The 26,086-nt window shown below is 39.4% G+C and overlaps 1 protein-coding gene across 7 annotated transcripts in view; it reads right to left on the bottom strand.

Annotated features, from left to right (window-relative positions):
* erg (ETS transcription factor ERG) overlaps positions 1-26,086 on the bottom strand; it is a 278,454-nt gene that overhangs the window by 121,647 nt on the left and 130,721 nt on the right. Inside the window, exon 1 of one of the 7 annotated variants that reach the window (XM_073044973.1) lies at positions 25,832-26,061. The exons of 5 other annotated variants lie outside the window; for them this stretch is intronic. Coding sequence is in view for 1 of the 2 variants with exons in the window: in XM_073044968.1 (XP_072901069.1) it covers positions 24,709-24,750 (42 nt within the window). In the remaining variant the exon portion in view is untranslated. Of the gene's footprint in view, positions 1-24,708; positions 24,987-25,831; positions 26,062-26,086 lie in introns of those variants that run through there. One more of the 7 variants, XM_073044968.1, reaches the window with a different exon arrangement.

Genomic DNA, 26,086 nt, shown 5'->3' with positions numbered 1-26,086 from the left:
AACCTTCAGGGCCTGACCAGTTTTATCCAAGAATACTGTGGGAAGCTAGAGAAGAAATTGCCATGCTGAAATACTTACATCATCGTTAGCCATGGGTGAGGTGCTGGTAGACTGGAGAGTAACAAATGTCATGCATTTATTTACAAAGGTCAACAAAGTAAAACCTAGGAACCATAGATCAATAGGACTAACAGATGTGGTGGGTAGGTTACTAGAGAGGATTGTGAGGGATATCTGTACATCTGGGAAGTTTGACTAGGGATAGTCAGCATGATTTTGTGGCTGGGAGTTAACTTATTATGAACTTGTTTGAGCTTTTTGATGAGGTGACCAAACAGTTGATGAGGACAGGGCGGTAAGTGTGGTTTCACATTGAGTTCAGAAGGGCCTTTGATAAGGTCTCACATGGTAGACTGCTCTGGAAGGTTAGATCACATGGAATCCAGAGAGAGCTGACTAACTGGACAGTGGAAAGCAGGAGGTAAAGGAAGAAGATTGCTTCTCAGACTGAAGGCCTGTTAATGGTGTGCATCATGAGTCAAGGCCCATTGTTGTTTTTCATCTATATCACCGATCTAGATATAGATAGTTAATAAGTCTGTAGAGGGTACTAAAATAGTGGGCATAGTGGATAATGAAGAAGCTTATCAGAAATTACAGGGGGAAGATCTTGAGTCACTGAGTAAGCTGGTCAAGGAATGGCAGGTGGAGTTTAATTTGGATATATACCATGCGGTGCACTTTGAAAAATTACATCAAGGTAGAACTTTCACACTGAATAGCAGGGCCTTGGGGAGTTTAGTAAAACAGAGGCACCTTGGAGTACATGTTTCCCTGAAAGTGGAGTCACAGGTAGACATGGTGGTGAAGGCGGCTTTGGCATGCTGACTGTCAGCAATCAGGGTACTGGATATAAAAGCTGATTTTATATGATGCAGTTACATGATTACATGATGCAGTTTTACAGGACATTGCTGAGGCCACACTTGGGAGTATTGTGTCCAGTTTTGGTTGCCCTAATATAAAGAAAGATGTTATTAAATTGGAAAGAATGTAGAAAAGATTTGTAAGACTACCACTAGGAGTTGAGGATCTGAATTATAGGGAAAGGTTGGACAGGCTGGGACTTCGTGCATTAGAGTGTAGGAGATCAAGAAGTGATCTTATAGAGGTGTATATCAAGAGGGGTATAGATAGGGTGAATGAATTTAGGTTTTTCCCAGGATGGGGAAATCAACAACTAGGGACCAGAGATTTAAGGTGAAAGGGGAAAAGATAAGAGGAATGTGAGGGGCAAATTTTACACAAGAGAGGGTATCTACGTGGAATCAGCTGCCAGAGGAATTGGTTGAGGTACAATAATAACTTTTAAAAGATAATTGGACAGGTACATGGATTGGAAAGATTTAGAAGGTTATGGACAAAATGCTGGCAAACTAGCTTAGATGAGGCATCTTGGTTGGCATGGAGCAGTTGAGCAGATGACCTCTTCATGCTGCATGACTCTTGTTCCAGCCTAATCCCACCTCCCAGTTCCTGGGATGTGGCTTTGAAGATTAAAACAACCAATTGGTCATTCTGTTCCTTTTCATAGAGTGCTAAACCTCCATCAACTTTGAGCAAAATCATCAACACATCACAGAAACAAAATTTCCCTCCATGACTTATCTATACTTCTCATTGCCGCAGTAGATCAGCCAGTATAATCAAGGACCCAATGGACCCTGGACAATCTCTTTTCTCCCCTCTTTCATCAAGAAAAAGATACAAAAGTCTGAAAGCACATACCACCAGGCTCAAGGACAGCTTCTAAGACTATTTAAGATTATTCAATGGTTCCCTGCTGCCATAAGATGGATTCTTGACCTCACAATCTTGCAACTTATTGCCTATCTGCACTGTACTTTTTTCTTTGTAGCTGTTACACTTTATTCTGCACTCTATCAGTGTTTACCTTGTACTACTTAAATGCACTGTGTAATGATCTAATTTATGTGAACCGTATGCAAGACAAGCTTTACAGTGTACATTGGCACATGTGACAACAGTAAGCAAATTCCAATAACTAACAAATCAAAAATATAAAGATTCATGTACATTTATTATCAAAGTGTACAACCCTGAGATTCATCTTCCTGTAGACAGCCATGAAACAAAGGAACACTATGGAACCGGTTCAAAGAAAACATCAAACACCCCACATGCAAAAAGGAACAAATTGCACAGAATATTAAACATCAAACCACAGAGTCCTTGAAACAGTCTAGGAACGTTCACAACCACAAACCCATCCCTTACCCCTTCTCTCCAAGCTATTGACCTCTCTGTAGCAAATTATTCCTAACCACACCTTTCATAACTTTATGTTGCTCAGTTATTACAGGGGAAGCAAGCCCAGACTGACTGATCTTTCCTCAAAGCAATATTCTCCAACCCAGAAAATCTCCTTTGCACTCAGTTACCTTTTAATCCAGGAAACAACAACCTTTTTTAAAACATTCTTCAGATTTGTTGCAATTTGGATGATTGTAACAAGTATAAAGAGCAGATTCTAATGAGTGATTGAAGAGCTACTGTAAGCTTTATTTTCCAAAGGTGCAGATAGCCATAACGCCCTAAAATTGATGAAGCTTCACAATGGCCATTTAAGAGCAGATTTTAAGTGGAAATTTTGGCTTCATGCTCAACAATTTCTGATGACACATAGCCTTTGATTCTGAGAAGGAACTGAACATTGATAGGGTCGTGACAAATGCATTATGCAGTTAAGAGCAATCTGCTGTGTTATTGTATAATCAGAAAACAGGGAGTGCTTTTGTGAGCATTTGGGCTGACTTACTACAGCCTAACTCAGATGGCTGACAATAGACCCAAAGGCTGAGTAAGAATCAGTTTGAGGAAGAGGAAGTGGTGTCGGAAATGAGATTAGACCTGATCCAAGTGTTAAGCTCTGATAACCCATCTGTGCAAAGAACTGCTTTAATTTAAAGAGCAATTAACCTTCGCCGGACTGGCTCAAGCAGAATACAAAACAAAATAAATGAGCAAAAGAGAAAGAGAGAGAGCAAAAGGAAAAGATTAACAAACGCTGATTATGCAAGCGCCTGTTGAGGTCCCTCAGGACTGCCCATTGCTTGATTACACTGTGTCCATATCTACGTGAATCATACTCTCCGCTCTGGTATCAACACAGCTGAAGTTCAATAACTTGACAAGTGTGGCCCTCAATCAAGCTAATGTAATTTCTCAAACTCTACAACAGTTTTGTCAAAATACTTCTAGAATACATTCCTTCATCAAAAGTTTTGACCAATGATTAGTTTAACAGAAAGAAAACAAAACATTGTCAATCTTTCTTTATTCATTGGAGAGGATCTGGGATCACTCTAGGCTCCTATCTCTGATAAATTTGCATTCTTGTTAGGTACAGGGCAGAGGTACTGCTGAGAGATGCACACAGGAAAGAGATTAAAGTCAAAAGGCCGCCTGTCCTTGGCACTTTTATTCACGTCCAAGCAGCTGACTGTGGAGGCCACGGAGAATATTTCCTGTCCCTTCTGACCAGCAACGGTGTACTGGGTGGGGAAAGCAGTGAAAATAAACAAATCTCTGAAGAGAAATATATAAATTGAAATCATATCACGCACATTCTAAACATGTTTACCGCAGAACTTCCAGTTGAATGATCAGTCGTCCTAAAAGGCAGAAAAAAGTTACATTCTGAGTGGCACCTTGCACATTAATTCCAATGATATACTTATCATGTGTAGTCACTTCTATATTACTGTTGTAGAGATCGGTGATCTCATTACATTTAAAGTTCAAAGAAAATTTATTATCAAAATCACCATATCCTATTCTGAGATACATTTTCTTGGAGGCATTCAAAGTAGAATGAACAAATACAATAGAATCAATGAAAAACTACACACAACCAGACCAACAATCAGACAAACTTTGCAAATGCAAAAATAAATAAATGAATAAATAAATACAAATAAATAGATATATAGATAAATATATAATACTGAGGACATGAGTTGTAAAGTTCTTGAAAGTAAATCATTTTAGTGTTGATGTTAGCAAAGTTATCCACACTGGTTCAGGAGCCTAATGGTTGAAGTATAATAAGTATACTTGTTCTTTTATATAAATATGTCCTTCAGAAAAAGTTCCTGCTAAATTAATTTGCATCTGACCAAATCACATTTCAACATAGAGTGATGCCTTATCATCAGGAACTAGAAAGAAACACTAACCCAATGATTAATAGGTCCTGAGATTTAAGCTGGGATCCCTGCCTTTTGATCTCTGTATTGGGGTGTTGTGACTGATTTATGCAGAAGGAGGTTTGTGTAAAAAGAATATTTGACCAAGCATATGGTTTTCTGAAAGAAGATAATTGAAGAGTAGATTATGGAGGACTCAACTTTGTCTCGGTGCAAGTTATAAATCAAGCTTTTATGAAAGGAATCCCGGCTTGTTTTTCAACCAGTGAAGTATTTATCACATGCAACAACCCAGTGTATTACAGTGTTTTTATGCTGACCCCTTTTTATTCACTATGTAAAGCATGTTAGCTCATAATCGCATTTCCTCTTTGAAATAAGGTTTGCAGGTAATTCACATTGTTACTTCTGACATATGTCATAAAACATCTCTAGTAATGCGAGCTGTTGAGAAACAATGACTCCTTTCAGGTGGTGAGCTTGTTACCACTATTCAGTGTCTAGAGAATAAAGATATTCGCAGCTTAAGAAAGAATTTGAGTGGAGAATGAAAGATTTTGCAAAGAATGTGTTGTTCTGCTCCTGTAACAATCTCCCGTCCCACATTCCACAAATCACCACTAGACAGCAGTTTTCCCTAGATTTCAATAACTGCTTCAGAATGGTTCACGTCTACAACTGGCTGATGTCCTGGTATAAAAGTTAGTTGTGCAGGAAGTGTGTGCCTAGCCCACTGTTCTACTCTCTCTACACCCATGACTGTATGTGTAGGCACAGCTCAAACACCATCTATAAATTTGCTGATGACAACTATTTTTGGCAGAACTTCAGATGGTGACAAGAGGGCATACAGGGGCAAGATATCTCAGGTGGTTGAGTAGTGTCACAGCAACAACCTTGCACTGGACATCAGTAATACCAAACAGCTGACTGTGGACTTCAGAAAGAGTAAGATAAGGGAACACACACCAGTCCTCATAGAGGGATCAGAAGTGGAAAGGGTGCGTAATTTCAAGTTCTGTGAAAATCTATTCTGGGCCCAACATATCAATACAGCTACACTACAAAGAAGGCACAACAGCAACTATATTTCATTAGGAGTTTGAGATGATGTGCTATGTCACCAAAGGGAACTGCAAATTTCTAGGCATGTACCCGTGGAGAGCATTCTAACAGGCTGTATTACTGTCTATGCCTGTCTATGCCCCACATAATTTTGTATACCTCTATCAAATCTTCCCTCATTCTCTTACAGTCCAGGAAATAAAGTCCTAAACTATTCAACCTTCTATAACTCAGGTCCTCAAGTCCTGGAAATTTCTTCGTAAATTTTCTCTGTACTCTTTCAATCTTATTTATATTTTCCTGTATGTAGGTGAACCAAACTGCACACTGTATTCCAAATAGGGCCTTACCAGCATCTTATGCAACATGACTCCTGTATTGAATACTTTGATTTATGAAGGAAATGGCATGTGTGTTCCAAGACCACTGTTGCATCAGGGAAGGGAGTTCACACATATCATGATTTACAATCCTCAAGCTAGCTAAAGTGAACCTCGGTCAACGACAGTGCCCTGAATCAATAGTATGCGCTGGAAAAGCAACAGGAGCACTTTGTCCCTGTTAGCTGGGACTGAAAATCTATTTTTACATTAACATGCAGGAACCTCAGTCAGACTATTTTATTTGTAGGAACTTATTTAGTATTTTCTTTTTAAGAATTCTGTTTGTATTTCCTCTGAAAAACTACATGGTCCTTAGCATGCCCAGTGTATTGTTGTGGCAAAGAAGTAGACAATACTTTAGAAACTGCTCAGCAGCAAGACTGCATATTTTAAACGACTAAACTCAAGAGATTCTGCAGATGTTGGAAATCCAGATTAAAACACACAAAATGCTGGAGGAACTTGGGTCAGGCAGCATCTAGGAGAGGACTAAAGAGTCAGTGTTTTCGGTTGAGAGCCATTATCAGACCTAAACTGATGAAGTTTATGCTAGCAACAGGGAACGTGGAATGCAGTTCCCATTAGTTTGAAAATATCATGAGTTTGAGTGTAACACCAAAATGAACATCTGCTTTAATTTTGATCCAGATGTTGGACTTGCAGTTGTGTCTGTGACTGGATCAGCCTGCCAGCTACTGTAACTCTTCAATTTCCAAAGAGAATAAATTTCTACCTAAAGATGAAAGAGATTAGCTTTATTTATCACATGTATGTCAAAACATACAGTGAAATGTGTCACGAGTCAAATCAAAACAACGGGAATTGTGCAGGACAACTCACAAAGCATCACCATGCTTGTGGCACCAACGTACCATGCCCACAATTCAGAACCTTAACTGTACGTATTTGAAATGTGGGAGGAAACCAGAGCACTTGGAGGAAACCTTCACAGTCTCAGGGGAATTTACAAACAGCGACAGGAATTGAACCCCAATATTACAGCTAGTGACGCTAAGCATTGTGTTTAACAGTGGCACAGTAGCGTAGTGAACAGCACAGCGTTTCCCAATACCAGTGACCGGGGTTCAATTCCCACCTCCACCTGTAAGGAGTTTGCATGTTCTCCCCATGACTGCGTGGGTTTCATCTGTGTGCTCTGGTTTCCCCCACACGGTCTAAAGATGTACCGGTTGGTAGGTTAATTGGGCATTGGGAAGTGTCCCGTGATTAGGTTAGGGCTAAATCAGGGGATTTCTGGGTCGCGCAGCTCGAAGGGTCAGAAGGGCCTATTCCTTGCTGTACCTCAATAATTAACTGCTCTTTTACTGTGCCATCCCCAGCTAATCCTCACCTAATTAAAACCCAACTCTGTGCACGTCAATCACAATTGAAAATAATATTTAAAATAACCATAGTATTTGGTTGAGATACACTGCATTCACATTCTGCTAAGATATTGACAGCCACATTTAACCTCATGTCATTAAAGATACATCCTGAACCATCTTCAGTCTTGTCCTGAATGGAAAATTGGTTATTTTTGGTCTGAAGGGGCAATGACATGACTTGGAATCAAAAATAACATAAGAAATAGAGTATTCCTGATAAATTATAGATGTGAAGAGATTTTATGATATTTATGAAACATTACCAATACCAAATGATAGATTACATAGCGGTATGACTGAACTCCACTACAGTTTGCATTATATGAGACAATTAGTTTCAATCTGACAAAAGCAAGAAGCAAAAGACACAACTGATCAGTCTTTCACATGTTTGAGATAACTTGCTACAAAATTTGCATTTTCTGACCTTGAGAGCTGAACATAAAAATTTACTGAAACTGTAGAACCTGGAAATCTGAAAATGCTGGAAATACTGAGCAGGTTGAGTAACATCTATGGAAAAAAACAGTGTGTCATGTGGAAAATTCAACAATTTTGTGAACGCTTATTGTTTAGCAAATACATTCTTGGCCTCAACAGCATTTTCCTACTCTTTCTCCTTTGTAGCTTGGCTCCCTGAGTGTGGAAACCAATGCAGAGGTCAACAACACTGACAATGAAGAGACACTCTCAGTGTTTCAGGAAGCATTTCTTATCGAAACTTATAATAATTTGTTATCCCTGCATGGAACTGCTGCTTCAAAACAACAAATTTCATGATATAATGTACTGTACAAAAGTCTGAGGTATATATATAGCTATGATGGCCAAGACTTTTGCACAGTACCATATTTGTCAATGTGGAGTGGACAGTGAGCTTGTAAATCTGCCGCGAACAAAGGATGTTGTGAATGGCGAGGGTGGAGCATTGTGGGAGTGGTGTGGAACAGGTGGCAGAGCAGGAGTGCCAGGGGCAGGGAGGGTGTTGTGACCCAGGTGCAGACACACCTAGCACTGAGACACCAGGCAAGGTCATTTGATTCCAAGCTATTGGTTTATTGATCGTTACAGAATGTCTCTGGTACTTCCTGCTCCCGCCTCTCCCTTCCCCTTTTCCCAACCATGATTACCCTCTCCATGGCCTCTTCCCACTCTCAGTCCACAATAGAAACCCATATCAGAATCAGGTTATTCATCACTGAAGTACGTCATAACATTTGTTGTTTTATTTTATGGCAGCAGTACAGTTCAATGCATAAAATGACTACAGTACTGTGCAAAAGTCTTAGGCACCCTAGCTATCTATATATATATATATATACACACACACCTAAGACTTTTGCACGGTACTGTATGTCAGTGATAATAAACCTGATTCTGATTTTGATGATCGAGATATTCATTAGTAATGTCAGAAAACTCAGTCTAGTTAGTTGTTATAACTTGTAAGACCGTTAGTCAAGATAAATCAAGGTACTGGTGAATATGGGTCTATCAGTCAGTTTGAGGAATGAAGAAATCTTTATTATTGTCCGAGTCTAACACTGCAGGAAGTTTACCCTGACCCCAAGGAGTTCTCTAAGAAGAGGGTACTAACACAATGAGAGAATACCAAGATACTTCCTTAAGATGCAATTAAACCTTTGATAACTCAGGGAACAACTTCGTCACAAATGACATTCGAATCTACAGGAATTAACATAACATTGAAAGTACTCTCAGGTGACCCTGATGCTGTTCTAAGTTTTCATACAGGATCATCTCTTCACATTCCAGAGATCTGCTGCTTCCAAACCAAACTAGTCAAGAAGAAAAAGGCACAGAAAAGTACATTATTATTTGAGCTTGAATGCAATACGCAAAATGAAGATATTCAGCAAAATCAAAATTTAAACAAGATATGGTTCAGTCACAAAATCCCAGTACTCTTTTCTCTTTTGTGAAACTGAAATGCAGCTACAAGGACTTGCAAACATGCGTACTGAAATTTAGCACTATAAAATGCTAAATAAAGAGTGAAGACTGCAGTGTTCACTCTGCAGTCCCTAATAGAACACACTTTGCTCAAGATGGCCATTGGGAGTCATGACGACTAAACATGCTTGGTTCTCAGAAAGAACATAGAACATGGAACAGTGCAGCACAGGAACAGACCCTTCAGCCCACAATGTTGGTTCTATCCAATTAAATTAGTAATCAAATGGCCAACCTAATCACCTCTGCCTACACAATGTCCATATCTTTCATTTTCTTTACATTCATGTGCCTACCTAAACATCTCTTAGAAGTCTCTAATGTATCTGCCTCCACCACCAATCCAGGCAGAGCATTCCAAGCACCCACAACTCCCTGTATAAAAAAACCTACTCGTCACATCTCCTTTGAAATTACCCCCTCTCACCTTAAATGCCCTCTAGTATTAGACATATGCACCCTGGGAGGAAGACACTGTCTGTTTATGCCTCTCATAATCTTATAAACCTCTGTTAGCTCTCTCCTCAGCCTTTGCCACTCCCGAGAAAACAACCCAAGCTTGTTCAACCTCTCATGATCGCAGATGCCCTCTAATCCAGGCAACATCCTGATAAACCTTCTCTGCGCCCTCTCCAAAGTCTCAACACTCTTCCTACAATGGAGGGGGGACCTGAAATGTTTGCGATACTCCAGATGCAGCCTATCTGGAGGTTTATAAAGCTGCAACATAACTTCCTGACTTTTGAACTCAATGTCTTGTCTATACCTTCTTAACCACCCTCTCAACCTGTGTAGATACTTTCAGGGAGCTAGGAACTTGGACCCCAAGATCCCGTTGCTCATCACCACTGTTACGAGTCCTGTCCTTAACACAGAGTACTATCTCTTTACAATTGGCCTACCAAGGTGCAACAGTTCACACTTGGCCAAATTAAACACCATCTGCCATTTCTCCATCCATAACTGCAAATGATCTATATACCACTATATTCTTTGCCAGTTTTCTATGCTATCAACAACATCACCAATCTTCATATCATCTGCAAACTTACTAAACCACCAATCTCCATTTTCATCCAGGTCATTTATATACATCAAACAGCAGATGCCCCAGTAGAGATCCCTGCAGAACACCACTAATCACAGCCCTCTAGCTAGAATAAGTCATATCAACCACTACCCTCTGCCTTCTATGGGGAAGCCAGTTCTGAATCCAAATGGCCAAGAGATGTTTAATTGGATGCAGAACCATAAATGTCCAGTATGTCAACCAATCACAATGAAAAATCTATAAGAAATGATACAAATGATACTTAAAGGACCATGACTTGTTAGCATTGATTTTACAAATCCACACTTGGCTGATAATTTGCTTGTAATTATTGATGGTGTTAGTAAGCTCTTTGTTGTAAGAATTCTGCACCTTCTATCCCTGTGAAGGGGACAATTCCAAAGCTTACCACACTGTTATACTGTATGGCGTTCTGCAGAGATTTAGGATGCAAAACATATTGCTGTAAAGACAGGAATGTGGCCCGCTAAATTTAATTTTGAACCACATTTGTGTGTACACCTTCCAGAGACAATCTACCAGTCTGATTGACCAATTTCAACAGGAGTATCAGAATGCAAAGAAAAATACCATGAAAACAAATATAGGGAAATAAATGAAATTTACACCTGTACCATTACAGCCTGGAGATAGGCATATTGTGAAATGCAAATAACCACAAAAGCAGGCAAGCAGCTCCATATAATGCACAACCATTTGAAGTAACCAGCACAAAATGATTCTAATCACAGTATAAAATGGTTTCACAAAGTGCCACAAGAAATATGTCAGACTTCTAAGTACTCAAAGTATCATCTGGTGTCAATGAATCCAAAATCAATAACACCAGGATCGAAGAAGATGCAGAATAATCCCAGATGACGCAATGGTAAAAAGCCAAGGATGGCCCGTCGTTTGTAAAAGATCTTGTGAAACCGAAACTCAGAAAATTAGGATGTTTTGTTCCCCAAAGGTGTGTATTTCCATTTAAAATCTACGCATGTCTCTAAGCATGCCCGGTTATTCAGATACAGCCACGGGGAAAAGCAGCAGGCTTTATTTTATATTGCACCCAGCAAAGACTCAACATAGCTAACTGTAGATATAAAGAGTAAATAGTTTCCAGTGCAGGAGTGGGGTCAAAGGTGGGTATACCTTAACCTGCCATTTTGTTGTCATTCAAAGGAGTTCAATTGGATTAAAGAACCAGAGTACAAAATTCAACATAGAAAAGTGAGAGAAGTATTGGGGAGATATGTCAAGGTACATATATACCCCTTGGGCCTGTACTGTGCTATATTCCGTGTCCAAGAAATCCATAACCACCTGATGCAATTCTTCAGCTGGGTTTCATAATGTGTTGGAATGATACTGTCACTTTGCCTTGCTGTGAAGGAGGAGCCACAGTGATGCACAGCCCTTTTAAGGACAGTATTCTGAAATCTTCTATTCTCAAGTTACTTTTTCGGTAGGAATGATGTTCATCGTTTGGAAGCTGCGCATGTCCCTCTGCATTCCAGTGCTGCAAGCTGCCTAGGCTGATAAAGCAAAGGCTTGATAAAGTAATCTGACAGTATCTTGAATTCTGCCCTTGTCATCAGAAACCACAATAAGCTTGACATCAACAGCAAAAAGCCTTTAAGGGTTGTAGAAAAAAATAACCGCACATTACTCAATGATTCCTTTACTTCAAAGCCGTCGGTTCAGTTGACAGGCATAGGTTCAGTCCAAGCATGACTTGAATTTGAGCATAACATTTCAAAGAGTCATACATCATTCAGACTTCCCCATCGCACTAAATGGGTTCTGTCATTTTGATTGCAAAAAATTAGTGTCCAAACCACCAAAACTATTGAATTCCAATAGAACAAATTAGGTTTGACCATCCTCTTTTTATGGGTATTGCATCGTAGACCTGATCCTTAATAACAAACAGAGAGCGCAATGAAAAAGCATGTTATCGTGACTTAGATGTTCAACAAATTAAATTCCCCTGTTACATTTCTTCCAGACACAAAATTTGGTTGGTTCTCTGTTTTCTTTAGTGTAAAATCAATGTCTGATTAGATGGGTGATACAAATTGTTGACATTTTAGGACAAGGCCATTTAACAGGACTCAAAAGAAAGGAAATAGAGGGTAGGGGGATGAGTATGAGCTGGCAGGTATAGGGGAAGCCACCTGAGGGGGTAGGTAGGAAGGTGGGGAGAAATAGGGATGATGTGAGCATCTGGGAGGTGATAGGTCGAAGAGGCAAAAGGCTGAATAAGACTGGTGAGGATAGTGAATAAAGGGAAAGAGGTGGGAAATCAGAAGGAGGGAGGTTTGGGTGATGGTTAGGTTGTGAGAATGGAGGGAGGGGAAAAAGAAGGAATAAAGTGCCCAGAGGGATAAGGGAAAACAAAATTGGGATGGAGGAGGTATCAGAGGGGTGTAACTACCAGAAGTTGGAGTAATTGATGTTGGGCCATTAGGTTGGAGGCTTCCAAAACAGAATACCAGCTGATGTTCCTTTAATCTATATTTTGCCTCAGCTTCATAGTAGAGGAGGCCATGAACAGACATTTCCACGTGGAATGGGGAGTGTAATTAAAATGTGTCTTATTAAATAGAATAGCACCAGGATTTTATTTAGCGTGTAAATTATGGAAAATCTTTGAACATACCCACTACACTAAAATAAAATATTTAATATATTAGTATTTTAGGTGTTGATTGACTAAACATGGAGAAATTATTTCACCTGACTCTAATCGATAATGGAGACGACCAGTACCACATTCATTCAGGTTAGACAATGTTTTCCCCACCTTTGTTTTCTGTTCATTAAAAACATGTGCAATATATAGAAGCACGGCATTTACAAACAAGTTAAACAAACACTTAAAAAGATATTAAAGATACCAGGAAAGAGCAAGGACCTTATTCCTGCTTAACGTACACAAGAAGATCTTCCCGTGTTTCTTGCCCATCTCACACAATTCTGCTGATTATGTTACAATGGAGCTATGCCTTGTCCCATCCAAAATACGATACTTCCTGGTGGCAGTGAACACCAAATTAAAACCTGACAAATTGGATTAAATAAAGGTTGAAAATTTCTGAGCAAAAATCAGAAAATGCTGCAAAGAACTCAGCTGGTCTGGCAGAATCTGTGAAAAGAGAAATGCTGACTGTTTCTCTTTCCAAAGATATTGCCTGATCCGCTGAGTTCTTCCAGCACTTGGGGTTTTTTTTTGCTTTTGTTTGAGTTTTCCAGCTTCTTTGATTTTCATTGATGAAATTCCTCTAAAATAAGTTGGAGTGCACTCTAACCTGAATCCTCTAAAGCATTTCAGAATCAGGTTTATTATCACCGGCACATGATGTGAAATTTGTTAACTTAGCAGCAGCAGTTCAATGCAATACAGCACCCATGCCTTCTTTTCTCCTTCTGATTTCCCACCTCTTACCTGTTTTAATCTACAGAATGCCATTGTCCTTCTGGAAGTCAGAAAGTTAGCAACACATGTCAACCTGTTCAAAAGTCTATATCAACAATTGGATGATATGTGGACAAATGGATCAGAAATAGATGACAAACAACAACGAACCTGTGGTGCTCCATTAGTTACAGGCTTCCACTTGGAGAGGCAACTATCTGCTACATTCTCTGGCTTCTTCCTCAAAGTCAATATCTAATACAATTTACTACCTCATCTTGAATGCAAGTGACTGAACATTTCTGACCAAACTCCCATGCAGGATCTTGACAAGGACCTTGCTAAAGTTAATCTAGAAAACATCCACCACCTTGACTTCATGAACTTTCCTGGTAACTTCCTCAACAAACTTTATTCAATTGGTTAGACATGACCTGCCACACACGAAGCCATGTTGTCTATGCCTAATGAGTCAATGTCTATCTAAATTCTTATATATCCATTTCCTTAGAATACCTTCCAATAATCCAAATACTTATATATCCAGTTCATTAGAATACCTTCCAATAACGTTCCCACAACTGATGTCAGGCTCACCAGCCTCTGATTTCTTGGCTTATTCGTAAAAACTTTCAACAACGTTAGCTATCCTCCTATCCTCGGGCACCTCACCCACGGCTAAGTATGTTGTAAATATTTCTGCTTGGGCTCTTGCTATTTCTGCACTAGCCTCCCACAGGGTTTGAGGAACACCTTGCTAGGCCCTGGGAATTTATCCACCCTAATTTGCCTAAAGACAGCAAACACCTTCCCTGCTGTAATATGTATTGGTTCCATGACCTCACTACTTTTTTCCTGCACTTCTATGGTCTCTGTATCCATCTCACAAGTAAATACAGATGCTAAAATTCCATTTAAGATCTTCTCCATCTCTTTTAACTCCATGCATAGATGAGTACTCTGATCTTTCAGAGGACCAGTTTTGTTCCTTGTTATCCTTATGCACTCAATCTATCTGTTAAACCCTTGGGATTCTCCAACATTTTTTTTGGTAATTTATTGTTTATTGAAGTTCATCAACAAACAAACATTTCCATGAGATGCATTTCAAACATTGTACATATATATCATATAATCATATACGTCACAAATCTCCACATAGTATTTATCTGAGGTATACACTTATAGAAGAGTGGAAAGAAAAAGCAAGCAAAAGGAAATAGCTATGTACAAGTAGGGAGTGATTTTTTTTTACAACATATTCATGGATTCTCCAACACCTTGTCTGCTCGAGCAACCTCATGCTTTCTTTTAGCCCTCTTAATTTCATTCTTAAGTGTTCTCTTGCATTTCTTATGCTTCTTCAGCACCTCATTTGTTCCTACCTGCTATGCACCTCCTTTTTCTAAACCAGGGTTTCAATATCTCTCAAAAAACGAGGTTGTCTAAATCTTGTGTCCTTGCCTTTTATTCTGGCAGAGACATACAAATGCTAAACTCTCAAAGTTTCCATTTCTGAAGGCCTCCTGCTGTCCAAGTACACATCTGCCAGACAGCAGCCTATCCTAATGCACACTTGCCATATCATTTTTGATACTATCAAAATTGGCCTTTCTCCCATTTAGAATCTTAACCCGAGGACCAGTGATTATCTTGAAACTAATGGCATTATGATCACTAGGTGTAAAGTGTAACCCTACAGAAACTTCCGTCACCTGCCCTCTCTCGTTTCCTAATGGGAGATTCAGTATCACCCTCGCTCTAGATAGGACTTCTACATACTGATTAAGGGAAATTTCTGAACATATCTGACATACTCTTTTCCACCCAGCTTTTTTATAGTATGGGGGGGGGGGGTTCCAGTCAATAAGTGGAAAGTTAAAATCACCTACTATCACAACCTTAACAGACTGCAACAGTCTGTGATCTCTCTACAAATTTTCTCCTCTAAGTCCCGTGGACTGTTGGGTGGTCTATAATATAATCCCACTGACGTGGCCGTACCTTTCTCATTCCTCAGCTCTACCCGTAAAACCTCACCAGGCGAGCTCTTCATTCTGTCCTGACTGAGTACTGCTGTGATGTCTGGTAATGCCAACTCTCCCACTCTATCACATCTAAAACTATGGAGCCCTGGAACACTGAGCTGCCAGTCCTGCCCCTCCTGCAATCAAGTCTCGCAAATGGTTACAATGTCATAATTCCACATGCTGATCCATGCTGTAAGCTCATTCACCTTTCCTACAATACTTGCATTGAACATTAGTCCCACCATGATCGACCTTTTGATTCCTGATGTAGTATGCAAGCTTAACATCATCTTTCTCCACAACCACTTCCCTATCAGGCACCCTGGTTCCCATCTCCCTGCAGCTCCAGTTTAAAAATCACAATGGAAACATTGCAGTTCAAGAAGTTTCCCAATCTATTTCTCAAGCAGCATCAACATAAAATTATTCCCATGTCATTTAAAAAACATACAAATAAAACTACGTGATAACACCCACTCTAGTAAGAATTAATAGGCGTATAAATGAGCAATAACAGAATTATTAGTTTAACCAGATATTTCCAACCACAATCTGATGCTTGATCCACTATGAATGGGAAGCACTGAAACCAATGACTATTTTGCTGTAAGCGTTTGGTAATAAGTTTTGTGTATTTCTCCTGATCTGTTGTACAGTCTCTATGACAATAGCATGATTTGAAGAATAAGTCTTCTCTTTCTCAACTACTCAAAATAAGCCCAAGTAGAGTAGTGAGGAGGAGAAAGAGAATTGAAATTGATAGGAATTCTTTCTCTGCAAACCCCGAGGGTTCAGTTTTCAGACAGATCATAACTAAATTTACTCCGCTTTTCTTTCTTATTGAAAATGCTAATCGATTCATCACAGCCTGTCTAACCTGAAAACAGATTCTCTACTTTCTACTGATTCTGAACTCTAAACATAATTGTTAGTACTGAATTAATTGGACGTGAATCATCTTGGAAACTGCAGTTTTTTAAAATCAAAAATAAACATTGTTCATTATATACATGGGTGTACATACACCTCAGGGACTGCAGTGGTTCAAGTGGTTCATCACCACCTTCTCAAGGGCAACAAGGGATGGGCAATAAATGTTGGCTTAGCTGGCGATGTCCACATCCCAGAAGTGAATAAATGAAAAAAAAATAAACATGCGCGTTTGTGTGATACAAAAATAGTGCCTAGTTTACATTATATTTATACTGTTTCATTACATTTATGTGTTGCTTTGGCACACATCTTTGTACAGAGCACATTGCCATTCTTGTGGCCTCTTTGAATAATACAAACTTCAAATCTTGGAGAGCCTTAACTCTCAATGCCTGGTGTCAGTCGGCTTTGTCGGATTATAGTCCTGCTACAACAGTTTGTGCTGGCTACGTTAAGTTTCACTGCAACGCTTAACACGTACTCCTGCAGTCTGGAATATGCCAACTAACATAGATTCATAGCTGTTGTGTAAATCAGACCAATGAGGAGTCGTAGGTCCCTGCTGCTTTTACAGTTACGAAACCACACACATTGTGCTAAAGCACTGGGTCAAGACCTCAGCATCTTCCCATCATGAGCAAAAAGGATGTTCCAAAACCAACATGGTCGTTATTGGCTCAGCTCAGTTAACAAAAAAAAAATCATATTCTTGACAGTTAATCCTAAAAGGCTTCTGTGGACACAGAAAGAATAACTTGTATTTCACAGGAAGGAACTTCAGACCTATTCCAAGCCTGACTGGTGGGCTTCATTATATTCCAATCTGCCATACATTCTTTCATTGTGAGCAATAAAGGCACATACTGTTCTGAAAATAATGTCAGGGAAAATGTAACATAACTAGGAACATCAGGCTAAACAGAGACTGCTAACTTCGGACCTATAAAAGGCAAGATTGCCAGGCTCCTCAATGCTATACCCCTTCCTCTCATCTTCTACCACACCATCCTTCCTCATTCACTAGAACCCCAATTCTAGTTCCATTGGCAATCTAAATAAACTCTGTGAAATTAATAGTCTAATGATATTTTAAATCAATGAAATCATCCAACTCCTTGTGAAGGAAAAGGCAGAAATGACCAGAGTCATCAATAATCTCAGTCACTCAATAAGACAAAATAAGATTAGCTTTATTTGTCACGTGCATCTAAACATAGAGTGGAGTGCAAATCAACTCAGCAGGGCAGCCCCCAATTGCCGCTGCACTTTTGGTGCCAGCATAGCATGCCCACAACTTACTAACCTTAATTACTGTATTGTATGTGTCTTTGGAATGTGGGAGGAAACCAGAGCATCCAGAGGAAACCCACATGGTCTTACAGGAACATATAAGCTCCTTACAGACCGCGTGGGGAATCAAACACCAATCGCTGACCATTGTTACTGTAAAACAATTGCACTAACTGCTAAGCTACTACGCTGCCTGGACCCTTCACAGAGTCCAGCCAAGTAGTCAACTTTTGAAGAAGAAAACTGCTAAATCTAACCCTGTGCATCTCACATACTTTCTGCTGAGACTCTCCATGGAATGATTAGAAGTAGGAAGCTTGGTTAATTACTTTGTTTCTAAATCAAGGCTCTTAGGGCAGTTGTAGCGCCCCTCCCTCCCTGGCACTCTCCAGCAATGAACCTGACAACTTTCTGCTTTGTCTACGTCAGACTATGTATTCAAGCACTTTCATTGTGATCCGGCAACATTTTGATACAAATTATTTTCCATCTATAGAAGCATTGACATGAAAATAATAACTGGCAATAGGAAAATTTGATAATATCCACAAATATTAATAAACTATACTGAATCAGTATTTCCTGATCAGATTCTAGCCTTGAGGTAACCCAAGGAACAGCATTAAACCTGGTGTGAAACGGCTGACTTTAAAAAAACTTGGTGTCTTCTCTCATGGAAGGTTGCTTCTGAAAAAGAAGCATTTTCCAGGCAAATGACACACAGCTAATTACTCATAACATACAAAAAGCTTTCATAACATACAAAAAGTTACATAGAAATTACAACACAGGAACCAAACTGCGGATGCAATGCCTATTGGTGTTAAACTTAAGCAGAAAGCTAGAGCCATGCGCCTATGCTCTTCCCATTTCTCCCTAAGTCTCCGTTGCCTACCGCGTTAATGTTGCTCCTAGTCAGAGTCAGAGGAAAGTGTGGCATAGAAACGAGTCTGTTTTGAACCATTTAAACTGCCTGCTCCCATCGACGTGCACCGTGACCAAAGCCTCCATATCCCTTCTATCCACGTAACGACCCATGGTGTTATCTCAGTTCCAACTACAATCCTGGTGGAACCTCTATATCAAAAAAAAAAACACTCTTCTTGCTCCCTGTCCTGAAAATTTGCATTTAACATTAAGCACATATGAACATATAAATGAAGAAAAGAGTAAGTCACTGCTAATTTCATCATTCAATGAGATTAAATTCAGTTCCACAGAGATGGCCCATTGACACAGCCAGCACAGTGGCTGCCTCACAGCTACAACAACCTGGGGTTCAATCCTCTCCTCCAGTATCATCTCTGTGGAGTCTTGATCTTCTCCCTGTTACCTAAAGGTTTGCTTCTGGTAAACTAGTTTCCCACCATATCTCAAGGACTTGCTAATTGGTTGTTTGGTCATATACACTCAGTGGACACTTTATTAGGTACACCTGCTCGTTAACACAAATATCCAATCAGCCAATTGTGTGGCAGCAACTCAATGCATAAAGCATGCAGATACAGGTTCAGTTGTTGTTCAGACTAAACATCAGAGTGGTGAAGAAATGTGTTCTAAGTGACTTTGACTGTGGAATGATTGTTGGTGCCAGACATGGTGATTTGAGTAACTGCTGATCTCCTGGGATTTTCACACACAACAGTCACTAGAGTTTACAGAGAACGATGCAAAAAACAAAACAAAAACAAAATAACTTCCAGTGAGTGGCAGTTCTCTGGGTGAAAATGCCTTGTTAATGAGAGAGGTCAGAGGAGAATGGCCAGACTGGTTCAAGCTGACAGGAAGACAACAGTAATTCATAAAACCACACATTACAACAGTGATGTGGCCAGAAAACCTTCTCTGAATGTACATGTTGAACCTTGAAGTGGACAGACTAGAGCAGCAAAAGAAGGCCATGAACGTACACTCAGTGACCACTTTATTAGACACAGGGCGTACCTAATAAAGTGTCTACGGAGTGTGTATTGACTCTAATGTGTTAGTGAGTGGTAGATTCTGGGGGGAAGGGGAATTACTGAGATGTGGAAAGAATAGGACTGGAATTCTTGTAGCATTAACGTAAGTGAGTACTTGATATGGACCCGATGGGCTACAGAGCTGGTTTCTACTTTCAGGAGAAATTTGGAACGCTTTGGACCTTTTTTAAATATACTTCTCCAGTCCATCTGATTTAAAATGTGGGCACAGCCACGCCTGACTAGAACAGATTATCAGAGTTAAACTGAGGCTCTTGATATGCACTAAAATATGTGAAGAAATGATGTGGTAAGTTCATGTGGTAATAATCTAAAGATTGGGTCCAGCTAGTGAGACCTCACTCTTAAAGAAAACAACTTTTTGTCTTCAGGTCTCCCATCTATTTTGTGTAAATACTTGTACAGCACTGATAGAATAGAGCCTAATGAATGCTAATTAATGTCCTTGGCAGCAAAATAAATGGTTTAGGAGGGACTTAAAACATTTAAATTAAAAAACCAGATTTCCTTCCTTTTTCTGTTTTTTTTTTCCTGTTTATCTGATCATTTTCACTCACATTATTACTCAATAATATTAATATTGTGGGTAAATTCTACCTTGGCACCACCTCTTTTGCACTATTTCCATAACCCTTGATTCCCCTAATATTTAGATACATTGAACAAACATGGGAGCGTAGCGGTCAGCACAATGTATTAAAGCTCGGGGTATCAGAGTTCGGAGATCAATCCAGCATCCTCTGTTAAGGAGCTTGAATATTCTCTCTGTGGAATGCTTGAGTTTTCTCCATGTGCTCCGGTTTCCTCCCACCATCCAAAGACACACTGGTCAGTAGGTTAATTGGTCATTGCAAATTGTCCCATGATCAGTTTAGGGTTAATTCGGGGCTTGCTCAGCTGAGCGGCTTGGAAGGGCCTATTGCACACTGTATCTCTAAACAAATAAAATTTAAAAATAAACACGCTGACTGAGCCTCCACACTCCTTCAGAGTGGTGAATTCCAGAGATTCTCTACAGTCTCAGTTAAAGAATTTCTCATCATTTCAATCACACCTCTTATACTGAGATTGCACCTATTGGTTCTGAAATTGTCAGCCAATGCCTCCATTGCATCTGGCCTTGAACAATAACCTATGTGCGCCTTTCAATGGTCATCAGCTTAAAATATAAATTGAGTCTATTAAATCAGTCAGTTAACAGGCAGCAGAGGTAAAAATGCTTCATCCTACGTTTAGTGGTGTGTGTGCAGATTTAACATTCAAATTTCTTGTGTGAATGCAGACTACGAACTCAGTCTGAATGAAATTATGCACAAGACGGTGCAGAATTTGTTGATCACTTCTTGATAGATTGTTATAAATTCTATCTAGGTTTTATATTTATCAAATATTGAGAACATTAAAGCCAGCTAGAATACAGCCATTACTCCTGTCAGCCAAAGGTCTACAGTGCAGTCTTCCAAAACAAAACTGCAGGCCCAAGTAAGTTCGAAAGGTTCCTGCTACAAGGGAAGGAAAGAGATTTCCAAGGATTTCTGGCAGTGGATGATGAAAGTTGTTTGATTTAGCAGAGGAATTTTTTTATTGTTGTCTATTTCAATATTACTGGAATGTTTTAAAATTTGAATTACACAAGCATAATATAAATTAAAACTGACTTGAAAAAAATATGAATATCCAGGAGGGACTTACAGATTTTAAACTACTAGCTGTTTTGTGGCTTAATGTAAAATAATACAGGTTTGGGAATGAGCCAGATAAGAGGTTCACATGGTATAAACTGTATGTCACCATATACTGCACTGAAATTCATTTTCTTGCAGGATTTCAAAGTAGAACAAAGAAATACAATAAAATCAATGAAGGACTACACAGACAAACAACCACCATGCAAAATAAGACAAATTGTGAAAATACACATAAAGAAAAAATAGATAGATAGATATGAAGAGCAGGAGCTGTAGAGTCTTGATTCCTGGAGAGTCAGTTCAGAGTTGAGGTGAGTGAAATTATCCACGCTGGTTCAGGAACCTGATGGATGAGGCGTAAAAGCTCCCCTTTGAAATCGACAATTGACTTTGCTTCCTAGCTTGCCTTTCAGGTAGTGAACGGCAGATCATGATTATTCAGCACAAGTTAAAACTTTTCTTTATGTCACTCCTGTTTCTGTATACCAAATTATCATTGTACTGATTCTAGCATTTGCCCCATTGAAACCGGAACCTGAATTTCCACTTGCCCCTTTGTTTGACAGATAAATCAACAAACAATATTGTTTTCAGTTCTAGTCACCTCATTATAAGGATGTGGAAGCTTTAGAAAAATTTACCAGGATGCTACCTGGACTGGAGAGCACGACATATGAGGATAGACTGAGCAAGCTAGGGTTTTTCTCTTCAGAGAAAAGGAGGATAAAAGATGACTTGATAGAGGTGTATGAGATCATGAGACACAAATCGACTGGAAAGACAAGGACTTTTTCCTCATGGCAGAAATGGCTGATACAAGGGGCCATTATTTAAGATGACTGGAAGAAAGCATAGAGGGGATGTCAGAGGTATGTTGTTTTACACAGAGGGTGAATGTGCTGCTGGGGTAGTTGTAGAGGTAGATCCATTAGGAACATTTAAGAAACTCTTAGATAGGCATATAGAAAAAATGGAGGGGCATGTAGGATGAAAGGGTTAGATTGGTTTTAGAGAAGGTTAAATTAGAGTAGATTGATCTTACTCTTAGAGTACGTTAAAATGTCACAGCATCATAATGCTGTAATGACCTCTGTTTTAATAATTCAAAGAGAGAGTTTAATTTTTAAGAAGATCAAAAGGGAGCTAATAAATAAATCACATTGTTCCTAATGTTATAGATGATGCAATTTTGAATTGCCCTCTGCAAACAACAGCCCACATATATTGTGTCTTTAATATAGGAAAACATCTCAAGAACATGAACAGTTCAAAAAAAGACTCATGAAGAGAATAAAGCAGGAAGCTGAAAGCTTAAATGAACTCTTGATAGAAGAGAGAGGTAGAGGAACACAGTTAAGTAGGAAGGAAATTCCAGAGTTTAAGCTCTAGGCAACTCAAAACAAATTACACCCCACCCCACCCCCCACCCCCCACCCCCCAAAGCTGATGGAAATTGAGGATGTGCAAGTTGGAAGGGATATAGATGTGGAAGTGATTATCTAGTAAGGGGGAGGTGTCACCATGGAAGAATTTGAAGACAAAAGATGAGAAAATTATTCTTAACACAGTACTGACTAATAACTAAAGTTGATGAGTAAACACGGAAGGGATGTTGTGAGGCAAGATAGATAAGAAAGAATTTTGGACAAATAATTTCAAGAAGGTTATGAGTTGAGAAGCAGTCAGAAGAGTACTATAGTAGTTTCAGACTTGTTAAAACATTTATTCTGTTAGTGTTAAAATTATCAGAGCAGAATAGCCTAGTTGTTGTGCTCCTGGGGCGGGGGGGGGGGGGGTGGGTTATAACTTTAGAAATATATAACCATAGTTCAGATACAAATCCACAAGACTGAATGTGCACAAGGACTATTCATCAATTTAATTATTACTGGTGCCACTTAGTCTTCAGTAATAAAATCCTGCTGAGTTTTAAGAATTGTCCCTCAGGGCATTATGAAGTCATAACATAGATTTATACAAGTGTGGTTAAAAGTAAAAGATTCTTTTTTGTTGTAAAAAATCTCCTGGCACTAAAAAAAAAATTAGTGTTTTCCATAAGCAAGTTGAAGGTCCTCACCTGGGAGAGGCAGAACACTAAGATTTTCTTTACAAGGAGAAGAGGGAAATCCACAGAGGAAGTGATGGACTGATGACTCCTGTCTGCATTTCCCAGTGAGAGAGAGAAATGTAGGACAGGTGACCTGCCACCAAAGCTATAGTTCTATCAAAATGCTCCCAGTGGCCACTTTATTAGGCACACCTGTACACCTGCTCATTAATGGTAGTACCTAATTAGCAAATATGTGACATCAACTCGATGCACAACAACATACAGATGTGTTCAAGAGGTTCAGCTGTTGTTCAAATCAAACATCAGAATGGGGAAGAAATATGATCTAAGCGGCTTTGACTGTGGAGTGACAGTTGGTGCCAGATGGGGTGGTTTGAGTATCTCAGAAACTGCTGATCTCTTGGGATTTTCATGTACAACAGTCTCCAGAGTTTACAAAAATGGTGCAAACAAAAAATCCAGAAAAATATCCATTGAGTGGCAGCTCTGTGGGGAAAAATGCATTGCGAATGAGAGAAATCAGAAGAGAATGGGCAGACTGGTTCAAGCAGACAGGAAGGTTTTAGTATCTCAAATAACCACTCGTTACAACAGTAGTATGCCAAAGAGCATCTGTGAATGCACAACACATTGAACCTTGAAGTAGACGGGCTACAACAGCGGAAGACCACGAGCATACACTCGGTGACTGCTTTATTAGGTACGAGAGGCCCCATAATGGAGGCAGTAGCAATTTCTTACTCAGCGACGTTTGTTGGCAAAGAAACGAAAGTTGTGGAGGGAAAAGAAATCACTGAAGAAATTCGAAGCTACTGCAATACAAAGAGAATATTCAGTGAAGATCATCAAAGTGAAACTAGAAGGATTATGATACTGCACACTTGCTGTGCATTGAAGCACTCAGTAGATTTGTGTACTGTACGCATCGGCTGCTTTGCTGCTTAAACTGCAGTTCCAACTGCGGTTGCCTGAACCTCCTGACTGGCCGGCTCTCTCCACAAGCACAAGCGTGAAGCTGTAACTGGGCTGCCGAGCATTCATCCCACACACAGCCTATGCAGGAAAGCAGTCCGTGTGTGCTGGAATATTCTACATCGAGCGGAGTTGTCATCTGCTGCCTCAAAAAATGATTTCTTGCTTGCTCTATTCAAGTGCTGCAGCTCAGCTTAGGAAAAATACAGACTAAAATGAAATATGACATACCTCTATGCCAAGTGCACTGTATTTAATCTGTGGAGTCAACATAGTCCCAGTGAGTTATACTTTTACAATTTATTTTCCGTTTTCATGTTGACATCTTCAAGGTGACTAGAACCATTACTGCCTGTTAGTAGAACATCCGAGCAGAAAAAAGCTGAAGGCGTCAAAGTAGAGTTTGATTCCAAGTTTATCTGGCCCGTCCTGCAGCAGTTAACTTTCCTCATATACCAGCGTTCTTATAAATAGCTTCCTCCTTTTCAATTTAAACAAGGAAAGGGGTTTTGGGAAATGTTTCCCTCACAGTTGAGAACTAAAAAGGATACTGTATATGCTCCATCTTTGGGCGTTGTAGGGAGGTGCTTTAAGAATGAAATTGAAAACAAGGCTCATTGCTATACCAGGCGGAGAATTGCGCCCCATGAAATGCATATATATATATGTAAAGACAAGCACACACCATCCATTCGTCCACTCCACCACACCCACCGGATAGCTAGTCTGTTCACAATTTTGTCCCTAAATTTCAAGTAACCTCAAAATATAGTCATAAAAGCCTCTTCATTAAAATATATCTCAGTAACTTTCAGCACCTCAAACAGGAGAATTTAAAATTAGAACACATAAATAAATAAGAACATTGAATCAAATTGAGATTCAATATAAATTCAGATTCCGTACACTACTGCACAGTTCTGATGTGTTAATAAAAACATCTTTCGTTCTGCTTCCTAGAAGGTGCTTATTATTCTTTGTGAGGAGCAAAATTCCTTGGAATGAAAATTTCTATTTTTAAAGTTGTAAGGATAAGCTGAATGAGTGTTTTTGTACTAACAACTCAGCATGGCGATTCACATTTATAAACCCAGAAAAATAATTTCAGTTCTACAAATATCTATTGAAATGTATCCATGACTTTCATCTAAACAGGTAAGTTTGCAAAAATATTTAACCAAAACTTGTATTGATTTTTCTTTATACACAACGCATCCAACAATCTGGCACCAATGGACCCCAAGATGAATATTACTTACAATTTAGAGTATGTACCAAATGCAAAATGAAATTACCCAACAATCTCATAAGGGGACCCTGTTCCGCACTCAAAATTCTCAGGGCAGTGACTTACCTTACTGTCATTCTTTCAAGTGATTATTCAACCAAACTCACGACAGTGGCACCACGATAGAGGAAAAAAAAATTCAAGAAGATAGTAAGAAATGATATAGCACTTCTCTTCTGTCCAGATCATGTGTGAAAATCTCTATCTTTTCCTCAGAAAGTTTTTCAAACAACCCAGACAGTCCGAGTAGGAAAGAGGAAATTTTACAGGCAGCACAAAGGAAATCTGCTCATCGCCTTCCATTGTGGAAAGGAGGGTGTT

Source organism: Hemitrygon akajei, chromosome 5, assembly GCF_048418815.1.
Source record: "Hemitrygon akajei chromosome 5, sHemAka1.3, whole genome shotgun sequence".
Classification (NCBI taxonomy): domain Eukaryota; kingdom Metazoa; phylum Chordata; class Chondrichthyes; order Myliobatiformes; family Dasyatidae; genus Hemitrygon; species Hemitrygon akajei.
This window is presented reverse-complemented; position numbering and strand designations above follow the sequence as displayed.